Source organism: Microtus oregoni, unplaced genomic scaffold (assembly GCF_018167655.1).
Source record: "Microtus oregoni isolate MIOR12 unplaced genomic scaffold, Mior012 000007F_ref0000211, whole genome shotgun sequence".
Lineage (NCBI taxonomy): Eukaryota > Metazoa > Chordata > Mammalia > Rodentia > Cricetidae > Microtus > Microtus oregoni.
The window spans coordinates 43,246,700-43,263,166 of NW_024543066.1; the positions used below are offsets into that span (position 1 = coordinate 43,246,700).

General features: G+C 50.5%; 2 protein-coding genes across 4 annotated transcripts; both read right to left on the minus strand.

Annotated features, from left to right (window-relative positions):
• Positions 1–3,933: 3,933 nt before the first annotated feature.
• Positions 3,934–9,844, minus strand: Rrp36 (ribosomal RNA processing 36). Its single transcript, XM_041656217.1, has 7 exons — positions 9,713–9,844; positions 8,220–8,355; positions 8,028–8,094; positions 7,854–7,958; positions 5,889–5,963; positions 5,667–5,784; positions 3,934–4,397 (listed from the first exon to the last, which is right to left on the minus strand). Exons 1-7 carry the CDS (start codon positions 9,795–9,797, stop codon positions 4,264–4,266), a joined length of 720 nt encoding a protein of 239 aa, XP_041512151.1. The 5' UTR covers positions 9,798–9,844; the 3' UTR covers positions 3,934–4,263.
• A 201-nt stretch (positions 9,845–10,045) lies between these two features.
• Klhdc3 (kelch domain containing 3) lies at positions 10,046–16,345 on the minus strand. Of its 3 annotated transcripts, none has more exons than XM_041656215.1 (11): positions 16,204–16,345; positions 13,788–14,000; positions 13,262–13,438; positions 13,032–13,147; positions 12,814–12,885; positions 12,503–12,716; positions 12,344–12,430; positions 12,095–12,203; positions 11,901–11,974; positions 11,714–11,792; positions 10,046–10,651 (listed from the first exon to the last, which is right to left on the minus strand). In XM_041656215.1, exons 2-11 carry the CDS (start codon positions 13,939–13,941, stop codon positions 10,585–10,587), a joined length of 1,149 nt encoding a protein of 382 aa, XP_041512149.1. In that variant the 5' UTR covers positions 13,942–14,000; positions 16,204–16,345; the 3' UTR covers positions 10,046–10,584. The 3 variants fall into 3 exon arrangements, with proteins under 3 accessions (XP_041512149.1, XP_041512147.1, XP_041512150.1); XM_041656213.1 differs by lacking the exon at positions 16,204–16,345 and adding an exon at positions 14,533–14,683; XM_041656216.1 differs by lacking the exons at positions 13,262–13,438; positions 16,204–16,345 and adding an exon at positions 14,533–14,683.
• Between the last annotated feature and the right edge of the window lie 122 nt (positions 16,346–16,467).

The window sequence follows — 16,467 nt, forward strand, 5'->3', positions numbered from 1 at the left end:
ATTTTATTTTATATCCATTGTTTTGCCCGCATGCGTGTCTGTGTGAGGGTGTCAGAAGCTCTGGAACTGGAGTTGCAGACAGGTATGAGCTGCCATGTGGGTGCTGAGAATTAAATCCAGGTCCTCTGGAAGAGCAGCCAGTGCTCTGAACTATTGAACCATCTCTCCAGTCATGATATCATGGCTGTTAAATGGCCCAAGTCATATTTTTTTTGGACACAACTTTGCAATGTTAGCCCAGGCCGCCCTAGAACTTACATACCCTAGGCTAACCTCAAACTCGGCCTCCCAAGTGCTGGGATTACAAGAGTATGGGGCACACCCAGAGTATGCACTTCAGCTAGTGGCGAAGTGCCAAAGCTTTGTCCCTCTCTGGGCTCCGGTAGCAAGCCTGCACACTGTCCACAGGCGAGGCTATGCCTCACTTCCCAGCACTGCCACTGCCCCAGGAGCACAGCGCGACTCACCAGCAGTGGCCACACTCTGTCTAGCTGTGTGTGTGTGTGTGTGTGTGTGTGTGTGTGTGTGTGTGTGTGTGATGCTAGGTGTTTTTTTTGGGGGGGGGGTGTTTTTTTCGAGACAGGGTTTCTCTGTAGCTTTGGAGCCTGTCCTGGAACTAGCTCTTGTAGACCAGGCTGGCCTCCAACTCACTCCTGGCCTCCAACTCCTGAGTGCTAGGTATGAAACTCCTGCTAGGGAGCACACTGTGATTCCTCTGTGTCTCAAGTTCATTCCATGTAGGAAGTCCCTCAGACACACAACACTTGCTTTGGTCTTAGAGTCCCAGGGTCACTGACTCCTCCTGAATTGCTGGGTCCTCCTAATCACACAGCTCACAGCCCTCCTAAGTACATGGCCTGGCTGATTTGCCTATATCCAGAGCATCGGGTCTGACTCCAAGGATAGCCCACCCTCCTGACCCACCCTCACACCAGATGTGAGCCTCTTCCTCTGGATCACCCATTCCTGGAGGGCAGATGGACCTTCAACTCCAGTGATGACTTGCGGGACAGGTCGGCTACAACAACAACAAAAGACCCACAGGAACTGGAAAGATGGCTGAACATTAGGAACATGCCAGGCAGTGGTGGTACGCACCTTTAACCCCAGCACTCAGAAGGAATAGGAAGGCCAGCCTGGTCTACAAAGCAAGTTACAGGACAGCCAGGGGCCAGGACTGTTACACAGAGAAACTCTGTCTCGAGGAACCAAAAGAGAGAGAGAGAGAGAGAGAGAGAGAGAGAGAGAGGGAGAGGGAGAGAGAGAAAGAGAGAGAGAATTCAGAGGTTAAGAGCACTGGCTGTTCTCCCAGAGGTCCTAAGTTCAATTCCCAGCAACCACACGGTGGCTCACAATTGTCTATGAGATCTGATGCCCTCTTTGGGTGTGCAGGCATACATGCAGGCAGAACACTATACATAGTAAAATAAATCTTTAAAAAAGAAAAACCAACCAACCCAGTTAGGAGTGCTGACTGCTCTTCCAGAGGATCCAAAGTTGGTTCCCCACGCCCATATGGCAGCTCACAACCACCCATAACTCCACCTCCAAGGAATCTTATCCCATTCTGGCCTCTGTGAGCTTCCAGGAACATATACATAAATACAGGCCAAATACCCACACCCATAAAATAAAATACTTTTAAAAGTTAAAAAGTAAAATTCTCAGGGCTGGAGAGATACCTCAGCAGTTAAGAGCACTGGCTGCTCATCTAGAGGTCCTGAGTTCAATTCCCAGCAACCACATGGTAGCTCACAACCATCTACAATGAGATATTGTGCCCTCTTCCAGCCTGCAGGGATACATGCAGGCAGAACACTATACATAATCAAATTTTGAAATATAATTCTCAGTTCATTTATCATTAAAAAAAAAGAAGAGGAAAGAAACTCCACCTATACACATAAAATAAAAAAAAATAAATCCTAGATGGTTATTCTTTACCTGAAAATATTTTATGTCTTAAGAGAAATATCCATCATACCAGCTAGTTTTTATGCACAAGCATACTGTAGGACAATGGTCTTGTACCCTGTAAAGATTTGTCATTTGTATTGGTTTAATAAAATGCTAATTAGCCATTAGCCAGACAGGAAGTATAGCGGGGGCAACTAGAATAGAATTCTGGGAAGAGGAAAGGCTTAGAGAGTCTGCAGTCATCACCCAGACCAAGAGGAAGCAAGATAAGAATGCCTCACTGATAAAAGGTACCAAGCCATGTGGCTACCACAGACAAGAATTATGGGTTAATTTAAGATGTAAGAGTTAGTTAATAAGAAGCCTGAACTAATAGGCTAACAACAAGTTTATAATTAATGCAGGCCTCTGTGGTTTTTTTTTAAGATTTATTATGTATACAACATTCTGCCTACATGTATGCCCACATGCCAGAAGAGGGCGCCAGATCTCATTACAGATGGTTGTGAGCCACCATGTGGTTGCTGGGAATTGAACTCAGGACCTCTGAAAGAGCAGCTAGTGCTCTTAACTACTGAGCCATCTCTCCAGCGTCGTGTCCCCCCCCCCCCCCCCCCCCGTTTCTTTGGGACTGAATGGCTGTGGGACCAGGCGGGACAGAAACTCTTGTCAAACTGAAGTAAGATCTTTTGAGAAGGAACCTTAACTGAGAAAATCCGTAGGACTGGCCTTTAGGCGAGCATTGTCCTGACTGATAGATGATCGATATAGGAGGGCCTTGCTCACTGTGGTGGTGCCACCCCTGGGGAGGTAGTCTCAGGTGGTATAAGAAAGTAGTCTGAGGCCAGGTATGGCAGTGCACTCCTTTGTTCTCAGCCCTGGCAAGGCAGAGGCAGATGGATCTCTGAGCTGAGACCAGCCTGGTATACAAAGTGAGTTCTAGGACAGCCGGGACCACACAGAGAAAAAGAAAAAAGCAAGCAGACTGAAGCAGCCATGTAGAGGAGGCCTGGCCTGTAAGCAGAGTTCCTCCACAGCCTTGAGTTTTTCTCCTGACATCCCTAACAAGCTGTTAATGAAATAAACCCTTTCCTCCCCAAATTCTTTTGGTTGTGGTGCTTTAACACAGCAGTAAAAATTAAACCAAGACAAACACATACAAGCATAGTGACTTCCTTTTTAATGTCCTGGATGGGTGTGATGGCACGTACCCATAATCCTACCAGGAAGCAAGACACACTGCGGTTGCAAATGCTCTGCCTCACTAGGTACAGGCCCAGGGGCAAGGGAGCAATGGTTAAACACTGAAGTCCCTTCTCAGGTAGATGCTGAAAAATGTGGACTCACTACCTCCCACATCCCACTCACCGAAGGTCAAGTGACACTTAGACATCTTCTCAGAGCCTAGACTTAAGATGGAGAGGGCCCTGATCTGATCTCTTGCACTGTGGACCACAGACAGCCCACCAAACAGTAAGTTCTAGGTCTCCAACTAAAAACAAAATGGGGCCGGGTGGTGATGCACTCGGGAGGCAGAGGCAGGCGGAGCTCTGGTTCTGAAGCCAACCTGGTCAATGAAGTGAATTCCAGCATGGCCAGGGCTGTTACATAGAGAAATCCTGTCTCAAACAAACAACAAGGGGGTGGCTGGAGAGATAGCTTGGTGGTTAAGAGCACTGATTGCTCTTTCAGAGGACCCAGGTTTAATTCCTGGCAACCATATAGCTCAGAACTGTCTATAACTCCAGAATCCAACACCCTCACACATACATACAAGAAAAAACAAAACAAAATAAGAATGGATAAGCAAACAGAAGTGGGCGACTACAGCGATGGCTCAGTGATCAAGTGTGGTTTGTTCTTGCAAAGGACTCATTTGGTACCTAGCATCCACACTGGGCAGCTTACAACCATCTCTAACTCCAGTTCTAGGGGGACCCTTCAAAGGTCCCTGCATTCATGCGCACATATCCCTACACACAGAAACATTCACACAATTAAAAATAACAACAATAAAACAATGAGTAACAAGCATGTTGTCAAAGTGGCTCTTCTGTGAAGTCCCTTCCCTGGAGCCATGAACGTGTACCCCATGTCATAAGGAAAGAATGGAAGGAGAACATGAGACCGTGATGAACGAGTCTGAGAAGGCACTGTGACATGACGGAAGGCTGGGCTTCTGTGGCTGGACAGCCCTAGCACACCCAGGGGCACAGCACACCAGTCCTCTGAGGCAGCTCAGTTCAGGGGGAGTGTGATGCTTGCCTTTCACCAGGGAGGAACCAGAACTGGCCAACCCCAGCCTTGTCCCATAGACCCAGGTCTCCCTGGGACAGGTCCTTAGTACTAATTGCTCAAAGGGAGATGCTTCCTGTCCTTGCCCGCGTTTCGACGCCTCTTTCGGCTCAGGAAACTCTCCAGCTTCTTGCTGCGTTTCAGCTCCTTAAACTTCTCAGCTAGGGCCAACTGGCGCTGCTCAGCTAGATAAAAAGAAAGCAAGCTGGTGAGCAAAGGAGGAAGACCTTATTTCCTAGTCCCACATCCGGGACCCCTTATGCTGGGCTGTGTTGTTAAGAGCCATGGTGTACGAGAGACACAATAACTGTGTTGTGTGTGATCAAACAGCTTCATGGATGCTGATAGCAGAGGCCCTGCCTCTACTAATGAGCTACAGCCCCAGACACCGAGCAAGCTTTTCCTTTAGTTAGGAAATGAATCCAGGGCATTTCTCATACTAGGCAAGTCACATTACCCCTGAGCTATCAAATATTCCTGCCAAAAGTAACTTCTCTTTGTTTTTAGAGACACGGTTTCTCTGTTCAACAGTCCTGGCTGTCCTGGAACTCGCTTTGTAGACCAGGTTGGCCTCGCCTGGCAACCTTGAACCCTCTCTTTTTTTAAAAAAAATATTTATTTTTATTTTATGTGCAGCAGTGTTTTGCCTGCATGTATGTCTGTGTGAGGGTGTCAGATCTTGGAGTTAGACAGTTGTAAGCTGCCACATGCATGCTGGGAATTGAACAGGGAACCAGCCCCCGGCCTTGAACTCTTAAGAGCTGTTGAGTGCTCCTTCCTCCCAGGTGCAGGGACTGAAGGTGTGCGCCGCTGAACCTGGCCTCTGAGCTTACGCTTTATGACTCAAGTCTACTCATCGGAACCAAGATGGGCAAACAGTAGAGACGCAGTGATAGGAGATAAAAGTGACAATCTCCAGCTTTGGTTTTTTGTTTCTTTTGTTTTGTTTTCAAGACGGGTTTCTCTGTAGCTTTGGAGCCTGTCCTGGAACTCACTCTGTAGACCATGCCAGGCTTGAACTCAGAGATCTGCCTGCCTCTGCCTCTCTAGTGTTGGGATTAAAGGCGTGTGCCACCACTGCCCAAATGCTTTTTGTGGGGGGACAGGGGCTCTAGTCCAGACCAGCCTCAAACTTCTACATATCCAAGGACAACCTTTATCTTCCCATCATCCCAAGCGCTGAGACTGCAAGCATATCCACTATTCCTGTTTGATGTAGTAGAGATCAAACCTAGGGCTTAATAAATGCAGGCGAGCACTCTACTCCCTAAACTACCCTCCAATCCGCCCACAAACATCATTTGAGTGCAAATACAGATGGACCCCAAGTACCACTTCCCACTGTTCTCACTTCCCCAGTTAGGACAGGTCCTCCTCAAGGACTCGTGAACCCCGGGACAACAGCCACACAAACTGGCCCCCTCGTAGGCTTTCAAGAGTGTGGCCCCACTCACATTTTCTCAGGAAGTATGGCCGGTGGCCCTGCTGTGCCAGAGCCCGCCGCTCCTGCTTCAAGGCCAGGCGCTGCTCCTGCAGCTGCTTACGCTCCTGCTGTGCCATTTCTTGCTGTTCCTGAGGATCCGAGGTGAGGCAGGACGGAGGTGTGAACAGGAGGGACTCTGAATCACACCTGCCTTAGACTGCTCCCATCACCCACCTACAACTAGCATCCTCACCATTCGCCGAAGCAGCTGCTGCAGCTTCTCACGCTCCTCCCCTGATCGGCGCTTCTTCAACTGCTTTTTCACAAGCTCCACGAGGAAAGTGAATAGCATAGTTAACATTCTGTGCCAAGCTTTATTATAACAAGTTCACACAAATTAACACGAAATCAATGAACAATGTGTGTGGTGTTGGTGTCTGAGGATCCAGCACAGCATTAAATCTCTATTCTAGCACTGGGCTATAGCTCCCAGCCCCTGGCCCTTTCTTTCTCTATCTTTCTTTATAAAATAATTATACTTTTAGCCACTGAGCCACACTTTCATGCCTTTTTATCCTTTTTGTGGTTAGAAGACTAAAGCAGCCAGGTGTGGCGGCTCACACCTTTGATCCCAGAGAGGCAGAGGCAGGAGGACCTGCAAGTTCAAGGCAAGCCTGGTCTATGTAGTGAATTCCAGGAGGGCTAGAGCCACAGAGAGACCCTGTCTCAAAAAAAACAAAGGAAGGAAGGGGGGGGGAGGAAAGGGAGATGGATGGGGAAAGGGAGGGATGAGGGGAGAGGGAGGGAGGGATGAGGGGAGAGGGAGGGAGGGAAGAGGGGAGAGGGAGGGAGGGATGAGGGGAGAGGGAGGGAGGGATGAGGGGAGAGGGAGGGAGGGATGAGGGGAGAGGGAGGGAGGGATGAGGGGAGAGGGAGGGAGGGATGAGGGGAGAGGGAGGGAGGGATGAGGGGAGAGGGAGGGGGGGAACAAAGTAAAGCAAAGCTGGTAGGAGGCTTCAGTGAGTTAAGGTGCCCGCCACACAAGCCTGAAGTCTGAGTTGGACCCCTGGAGCCCAGAGTGGAAGGAGAGATGGGAAACTGCCAAGTTACCCCCTGTCCTCCGCATTCACAGGGGGACACGTGCAGAACTACGCACACTAATAAAAAATACTGAAGCAACATTATGTTACATGTAGTCAGTTAGGAACAGAAAGACACTGATATATTCTTTTGTTTTTTGAGACAGGATCTCTCTGTGTAGCCCTGGCTGTCCTAGAAACTTGCTTTGTTGACCAGGCTGGTCTCGAACTCAAAGATCCGCCTACCTCTGCCTCCTGAGTGCTGGATTAAAGTCATATATAGTCCCCACCCACCCACCCACTTTGGGTTTTGGAGACAGGGTTTCTCTGTAGTCCTGGCTGTCCTGGAACTCACTCCAAAGACCAGAGTCCTCAAACTCACAGAACTCCACCTGCCTCTGCCTCCTGAATGCTGGGATTAAAGGTGTGCGCCATCACTGACCCGCAGTCTCATGTTCTTATATGCAGATGTCATAGTCAATTTCAAGGAAGTATAGAACAGCGGCTGAGAGCCTGTGGAGGGTGTGGGGAGGGGGGACAGGCAGAGACTCAGTCGTCCAGCACAGGGCTGCAGCTGGACAAGGAGGACAATTTCCAGGGTTTGGCAGTATACCAGATAACTAAGGCTCACAAGTAACTCAATCTATGGTTCTGTTCACTCTTCTTTTTCTGGAGGATAGAGAGATAAGGTCTCATGGCCCAAGGTAGCCCAAATTCTTCCTGCTTCCTGCCTCACATCCCAAAGTAGCAGGGATTAGAGATATGTGCTGCTAAGCCTAGCTTAACTGAGGATAGCCAACAAGAGATTTTGACTGTTCCCAACACAGAGATGATTCTATGCGAGAAGTGATACCTAAAGCAATTACCTTGATCATTAAAACACTAAATACACGGACTGAAATGCTATCCTACCCCACAAATGTTACTAAATACTATGAATCAACTTAAAAATATATTCACTTAAAAAGAACCGCAGCAAAGGGGGCTGAGCAACTTGATCACACGGCCACAAAACTGATGGACCAACTAAGAGCAGAAAGATCTGCCTACCAACATGCTTCCATTCTCATTCCTGACTGTCCAACATGTGCTCCAGCCCCCACCCCCAGGAATGGATAAACCAGCTTCATATTACATACCACTTTCTCCTTGGCTCGGATATCGTTCAGGAATTGGTAAGTCTTGTCAAATATCTCGGGGTTATATTCCCCTGACAGATCATCAAAGCGGGGGTCCCGGGCTACCTTTGGGAATAAACAGCTTGTTCAGTCTCCTTTCTCTAAGGAAGTGCTCACTCCCTGCCCTTTCCTCACCTTTTTACTGATGGGAACAACCTGGCGTAAGAATGGCACTCGGACTTTGGCTGACATTTCCAGAGGCCTAAGGAGCAATGAAAGGTCAGGGTAAGTACACTGCAATCCTGGTCAAAGACCGGCGTCTTCCCACCCAGGAAAAGACTTGAGTCAAGGTCCTGAGTATCTTGACTCTGAGGGCATGCTCCTCACCGGTGCTTATCAGCAACACACACAGGTTGTCTGGGGCTTTGCTTCGGAGCGCTTCTTCCAGCCAACTGTTTGCACACCCTGGGTCCCCCTCGGCTCTGCAACTCCAACAGCTCCTCAAAGGACATGGCAGACGTGTCTGCGGGAAGGGAAGGGCACAACTCATAGCAGTCCCTCTCAACAGCAGCAAAGACTTCATCAGCCAAGAGTTGGTTCAGCAGATGAAGGGACATCCTGCCAAGCCTGACAACTGGAGTTAGAGCCTGGAGTCACCATGGTTAGGCGGAAAACAAAATGACTAAGGTGGTCCTCCAACCTCTACACCCTCACTGTAGCACATACGCGCACGCACACACACACACACACACACAAACACCCAGAGAGCAAAGACTCATTCTACCCCATCCTTTCCAACCTTCTCCATCACAGCAGCCGTCTTACTGCTGCTGAGCAGCACAGGCTGCAATGCTGCTACACTGACATTCAACTCTCCAATAATGTTGGCTACTTGATATATCTTGTAGAGACAGAGGTAAATCAATCCACAGCCCATTTCTTTTCTTTCTTTTTTTTTCTTTTTGTTTTTTCAAGACAGGGTTTCTCTGTAGCTCTGGTGCCTGTACTAGCTCTTGTAGACCAGATTAGCTTCGAGATCTTTCTGCCTCTAGCTCTCGAGTGTGGGGACACCACCGCCCATTTCTTTTGCACACTAAAAAGAAATCTGATTGTATCACTCCTCACAGTAATTATCATGTCACCCCTGAACTCAAAAGCATTCCAGTGGCGTGTATTTTGCTCAGCTAGCCCGAAACTCAACAGAGACCAGGCCATTTTGGTGCAACGAACCTGGTAGCCTCTGCCTCGGGAGTGCTGGAAGCAGAGCTGCAGTGCGCTAACCCGCCTGCCTAAACACCAGTGTTGTTTTGAGACAGGGTTTTTCTGTGCAACCACCTTGACTGTCCTGGAACTCACAGTGATCCGCTTGTCTCTACCTCCCAAGTGCTGGGATTAAAGGTGTTTGCTACCACCGCCTTTGCTACCACCTCCCGGCTCTAAATACCTTTTCTTACAGGAAAGTGGCATAAGAACGAACTTTTTGCTTTGCTGTTTGATTATTCTTTATCTCCAAGTGCCTGAATACAGCGCAATGAAGGCTCGATTTGTTACATCCCGCTCTACTCAGCCTTCTAGGAAGAGCCCTCATCCTACTGTTACGAAGCTACCCAGGCCAGGCCTGGAGGCTTATGTCTAGAATCCTAGCATTTGGAAGGCTGAGAAGACAGGACTGCCAAGAGTTCGAACTTGACCAGGACTACACCTTAATACACCCTCCACGTATCCCTTTCCCACCACGCTCTAAAGAAAACAAAACCAAGAAAGTTCCCTCAAAGTCGTAATGCCGGAAGCACTCCCTCTCACCCGCCTACTGCGGCGCTCTGTGGCTTTCCGTTCCCGCAGCCGAATGCGGTGCGCTCCCGCCAACCCCAGGCCCTCACCCTTCTGCTGGTCGTCTGCCATGCTCCCGCTCTGCAGGGCTCCGTGGGAACCTTGGGACCTAGCCCTAACGCCAGCTTTTGGCATGTTTCGCGTAGTCCGTAGAAGACACCACTTCCGTTCATTGCAGCTATTCTAAGTCCCACCCCTTCCGGAAGCCTGAGCCAATGTGGTTAAGGACCCTGGCAGAAGCGCTGCTAGGCAGACGTCAGACTAGGTTCTCGGGTGGATTAGGCACTTGGTGCCATTGGGTTTCTTCAAATGCGAGGCTGCGAAGCCAGAACCTGAAGTGGCCCCTCTACCAATTCCATCTTAGTCCAAAGAAACACGACACGTTTAGAGGCTTTGCGTTTTATAAAACCAGAGCTGGCTGATCTTCGGGGGTACAACAGCTAGAGGATGGGTGAAGCTGTCTGTTGGTCCCCACCCCCGAGGGCCGGGGAAGGGAGGGTTTCATGCCAACAGCTGAGGCTCCTCTCAGCTCCCAGGCGGATGCTCAAGCAGGGAGAGGGATGGTCACGGGGAGAGGGAAGCTCCTGAGGCTCCGACACTGCTGGCTTCTTCTCCCCACTCCTGTCCCTTTCCAGCACAGCCTGGCTACCCAGCTGGCCTGGGTCAGAGCAAAGGTCCAGGAGCAGTGGAAGGGAGGTGAATGGGAACAGAGCACCAAGGGAAGGGGCCCTCGGCCCAAGGGAGGAGAATGGCCCTCCCCCCAACAACTCCCCACTGAATTCACAGCACAGAAAACACCTCTAGTCCATCAACTCCACGTGGAGGTATACTGAGTCCAGGGTCCAAAGGGGCAGGCAGGTGAGACGGGCAGGGGCAATGAGACAAGAGCAGGCTCAGGAGGGGAGGCAGCAGAACTTTCTTCCTATCCATGGGAGGAGACAATGGGACGGCTGATATTGCTGTTGGTGGTCATGGCATTGAGCTCCCACCTGGAAGGCCAAAGACGGGCAGAGAAGACACAAGAGGTAGTCTCTATGGCAAGCCCAGAATTCTTTGGACAAAGCCTGAACACAGCAGCCCCTCCAATTTCCCACAGCTACCTCTTCCTTACAGCCCTTTTGGGTTTGACCACCAGACCCCACCCACCCCTAAATCCAACACCACCTACTCATCCACTTCCAAGCTCTTGCGGATATCCTGTTTATGTTTATACAGATTCCTGAGTCCAAGCACCTGGATTATGTGTACCCATCTCAGTAAACATCTTAGCGTATCTCTCCTGCTCTTCACAGACCCAGCCTAGCAGCCCTTCCTCCTCATCCCACAGGAGCACCCTTCTTGCTGTCTATTTCCACTGGCTTAAGGTCGTGATTCCCTCATGTTCTCCCTAAACTTTAGGGCCTAAGACCTTTCCCATCTGCCCCAGCAAATTAAAAGTATGCTTTGAGCAGCTCTTCCACCCCACAAAGACTCAAGAAACACTCCCCACTCTGAGACGCGCAGCCAGGTGCTCAGCCAGGTGCTCAGCAGGAAGGCACCTGCACCTGTGTCAATCTAGAGTCAGCCTGGGACTCATCAGGTCAGCGGATAAGCTCGGCTCGAGTAGGGACCGTTTCAAAATAACCAAGAGTAAGTGATTCATGAGTGACATTAGGGGTTTAATTAGAACTCAATAATGGAATCCAGAGGCAAGAACCCAGGACCTCTCTCAATTTTGGAACTGGGGTGGGGGGTGGGGGGTGGGGTCCACAACTCTTCAAATTTCTACTTGGCAGTCAACCCTGAGATATATCCAACCACTCTCAGTACAGCACCAAAACAAACTGCACAAGGAAGCAAAGCTTTTTCTAAGCATGGCTCCAAAAACTCAAAGGTTTTCTTCATACAGCTGACAGCTGTCACACGATGGCTGCACCTTTATGCCCTTGTTCTCATAAACACTTCCTCTCCAGCACACAGAAATGTCTGAAATGTCTGTCTTCTGCATACTGAGACACCTGTGCTGGCCCTGCACCCTCAACCAACCCCTCCTCTGCAACCACTTGCTGTACCTGATATCATGGGGCAAACAGGACTGGTCCAGGTTATACTGAATCACGGCCAGTTTGCACAGAGTCTTCAGACTAGGGCCTTTAATGGAAGCATGGAAAGACAGTCAGAGCGGAGGAAAGGTCCTACCCTGGTCACTACCCAGAGAGAGAAGCTGAGAATAGGAGCACTTCAGAAAAAAGTACTTACTAAAGTCCAAGATGTGTAAGTCAGAATGATCTATGAGGTCAAATTCATCTCCCAGGCCTTCCTCGGGAGAGGGGCTGTAGAGACAGGAAGAGGAAGAAGGAGGTGGTACAACTACCCACAAGACCCCTTACTCAGATGCCTCCCTCTCTTCTGTTACAGACGTAGGCCCGCTCCTGAGTACTCCCTCTCCTAACCTGGTACCCCCAAAGAGGACAATCTTATCACCAACAATACAGCAACACTGGCGCCGGCGGGGACATGGTCCTTTCCCCTTTGGTTCAATCTTCTTCCAGGTAAAGGACCCTAAAGAGAAGTTCACAGAGGTTCAATATCTAGCCAATCTAGACACCACACACAGCCCAACCCAGTCCCTCACCCAAGGTTATTCTTTCCCTCCCACCTCAACTGTTCCTTGTCCCTCCCCTAAGGGTAATGCTTTTTACCAGGGTTAAACTTCCAGAGATCATGGAAGTGCCGGTTCAGTCTTGCATTATAGCCACCAAAGATGTACAGCTCCCCGTTGTAGCCAACTGGAAGGGCAAAGACATGTCAAGAGGGAATGGGGTCGCACAGGGGGTCCACAGAAAATAACAGATACTCACAGGCTGAATGGCTCCTGCGCCCCTCAGGCAGCACCGGAGTATGTGGACAGTCAAGCCAGGCCTCAGTTCTGGTATCAAAGACTCGAATTCGGTTGCAGTAAATCTCATTGTTGGAATGAAAAGGCCCAAAGCGGTCAGCACGGCCCCCAAAGACATACATATGATTGCCCAGCATTGTGGCTGAATGGAAGTCCCTCCAGCGTGCAGGGTTACCCTAGCCAAGAGCAGAGAGATGGGGAAGAGGGTCAACATGGGTTCATAGAGGAAAAGCTAATTTAACTTCCTAGAATCTGACAGAACAAAGGGCAGACCTTTGTGCACACAAGGGTCCATGTCATGGTGCTGGTGTCCAGCTTGTGAATGTCATTGGAAAAGCAGTCTGCCTGAGTGACGAGAGAAAGGAGGGAAGCAGGCGCGTCAATGGTTAACTCCTTGATCCTCTACCCTTCCTCTCAAAGCCGCCTATTCCACCATGCTAAATTTTCCTCTCTTCTTTTTGGTATAAAACCATGTTTTTTTCCAGACTTACCAGCTGCTCATATCCCCCAAAAATGTACATGATCTTGCCTAAGACACAGGCTGAATGTCCATCACGGGCCCCAGGAACTGTTCCTGACACTCGGGGTGTAGACCACTTGTGAGTATCTTTTAAAAGAAGTTAAAAGTAAGTAAGGTCAGGTGACATATCCACCTTAATTCTGGCCTTCCCTTCTCCAATACTCCCCCAGCCCCAAGGCATCATTTGAGACCCATACTCACTGACATCAAAGGCATAGAGCACGTTGCAGGCCCCTTCAGTGTCATTGCGCCCACCCCAAAGGAAGACGGTGTCATCGATGAGGACGGTTGAGTGTCCATACCGCATATAGGGTACAACAGGAGCCTGCCCTCGGATGGCAGGCCTCACTGGGGGCAGCTTTGTCCAACGCAAGGACACTGTGGGCACAGTTCTGCTCAGCCCTTGGGAACCTCCCTCCAGGCTGCCACCTTATCCCAAACCAAGCATTTTTGTTGTTGTTGTTTCTTCAAGACAGGGTTTCTCTGTAGCTTTGGAGCCTGTCCTAGAACAAGCTCTTGTAGACCAGGCTGGCCTCAAACTCAGAGATCCACCTGCCTCTGCCTCCTGAGTGCTGGGATTAAAGGCGTGTGCCACTACCTCCCGGCCCACAAACCAAACATTCTTATTCAACCCCCCACCTACACAGAGACCACCACCAAACTTTATTCAGCTGCCCACTACCTCCCCTGATGTAGAAACCCAACAAAGGTACCAGGACTGGCTTACCAGCATTGAAAATGTGCACATCTATCTGACGGAGTGTCTCGTAGTCTTCACCAGAGCAGTAACCCCCGAAGGAGTACACTCGGTGCCCAACAGCCACTGCCGCATGGTTCACCCTGCGTGGCCCGCCCTCCAGATGCACTGTCCACCGTAACATCCCCTGGGTCACAGGTTACAGGAACATGCCCCCCCGGCACGGCCTGCTGCCTCTGCTACCTGTACACAAGTCGGGGCAACAGGTTCCTCAGACAAGGCTTCTGCTCGGCTCAGTGCGGCTGCCCTGGACCAGTCTCTGCCTCCAAGTGTCACCCGAGTGGCCCTCCCACACCACCCCTCTACAGGGACACTAGTCACAGTTCAGGTGGCTGGCTCTGTCCCAGGGGAGCTGCAGAGGTCAAGAAGCTATGTTCTCCCACAGTGAAGGGTGGGGCCACCTTCACCTGACTGCCAGCTCAGAAGCTGGTGGTCATGATTACCCCTACTCATGTCAACTCCACCCTGTCCCTGGCCTGGAACAAGCTCCAAGCCCCCAGCCTCTGAACCCCTGCCCATACTGGATGTGTTCTAGCTTCTGGCTCTGCTTACTGCCACCTCTCTAAGAATTTCCTCCATCTCTTAAAGGTAGGGATCTCAAAATCCTCATAGCTATTAATAGCTCAGCTAGCCACAGCCAGTCCACTGAGAGCTGGCAGGGGTACTGTAAAGTAAAAAAAGCTTTCAGGCTTTTAAAGTGGAATAGTGTCCCTACCTAGGACAGGGAACTCCATGTAACCATGGTTGATTAGCCCCTCACGGGGAGTTCTTGTCAAGCTGATCCGTTGTCCCGGGGTCACCCAGGGTGCCACGGGCACGAGGAGTCCCCTTGACAGCTGTGGCTCGTCTGCTGCCAGGACTAGAAACTGAAGCCAGAAAAGTGTATGTTGGGGGTTGGGGCAGGGAAGAGGAATCTTTTCCCTTGCCACTTGCCCAGGTTGTCTATCATAGGGAACAAGCCACTTCCAGCAGCTCTTCCTCTGTTAAGGTATCTAAAGGAGGGATGGGGCGGGTTGTACATTGGAAAGAGGACGAGAGCAGAAATGCCTTTGGGCAGGACAAGAAGAAGGTCCCAAGCATGAGACAGGTCATGGCCTCTTAAAGACGGCTTGCCAGCCTAGCGATAATGGGTACAGTTGAGGGCTCTTTCAGGTTAAATCCTTTGGCAACTGGCAATGCCTTTGCCAGCTGATATCTGCTGAGTTTGGGCAGATCATCTACTCCCTATTCAAAAAGCACTGGTAGAAAGAAGAAACAGGCAAAACCTCAGGGGGTGGGGAGAGGGGGCAACAAGGAAAAACAAGGTTCCCTTGCAAGAGACAGACGTGCCTTTCAGTTGGTTTGACACAGCTACCTATCCAACTTCCCCAACCCTACACTGTATGCTTTAAAGAGCCACCTCTCTCAACCTGAGATAGCAGCTGCCAAAAGTTACTCTCAATCCTCTCAATCTGTGCTTGGCAGAGAAAGCACATTGAAAGCTTTAAGGTGTGGTTGGGGGGCATGCTTTTAATACCTCAACACTGGGGAGGCCGGGGGATGTAGATGAGGTCAAAGCTGGCCAGAGCTACGTAGTAAGACCCTGTCTCAAAAAAAAAAAAAAAAAAAAAAAACAACCTGGGGGACGGGGGAGGAGAACCTATCATCTGCACTCTTCCTTGAAATAAGTCCAGAAAAAATGAACATGCACAGATGAGACTATCAATCCCAATGAGAGATGGATAAAGACTCCCACCGTCTTCATACGGTTAACTCAAAGGCAGGGGCTAACAGGATCTCTGGGTCTCCCGCATTCTCCACCACTACATTTTCAACCTTCCATCCACTGATGTACGCTCCCCCTCCGTGACACCTTGCAAATGACTCCCCCCACTTGCGACCCTTCCCTTCTTCATCTCCTGAAATATTTGCAGTTCTCTTGTCTTTCCTTCGCCCATCACTCCAAGGTCCACACTAGAGCTCATTCGTCTACTTCCACGAAGGGAAGAAAACGTTCATTGTCCCCTTCCAACCATAGATGTTTCTCTCCGAGTATGACTCGACTCTGTTTCATTCCACCTTTCTCATCCGCCCCTCCCCCACAACGCCAGACACTGTCCCCCTCCCCCTGCCATTATGCCCAGCTTCCTGATTCTCTTCAGAACCCACTCGCCCAGTTTCTTTCAACGCCTCCTCCAGCCACCAGGTCTCTCCCACCCGTCTCCAGGCCATTTCCCCCAAACCTTTCGCAGTCCATTAACACTCCTCTTTCCCAGCATCCCCCTAGCTCCCTCCCCACCCCCATCTCATCCTTCTCAGCCCCTCCCCCCGCGACTCCAGCGGTAGGCATGGGCGTCGCCAGACCCTCCAATACTTCTCCTCCCTCACCCCATCCCAGGCTACTTGCCAGGCCGGGCCGGGGTGGGGCCACGGTTCCTCGCGCTGCTGGCAGCCTACAACCAGTTGCGCGCCAACCGATTCCTCGGTCCCCAACGAGATAAACACTGCCAGGCTCTGTCCTTCCGGCGGGCAGCGGGACGCGCACGTGCAGTGGGAACCCTGAGCCCGACGCCTTCGGGGACTTGTAGTCCATAAGTTACCTCAGGGCTGGGAGCCTGGAGGGGGTGCGCATGCGCAGATCACGTCACGATCCCAAGGGTCACTGGGTAAT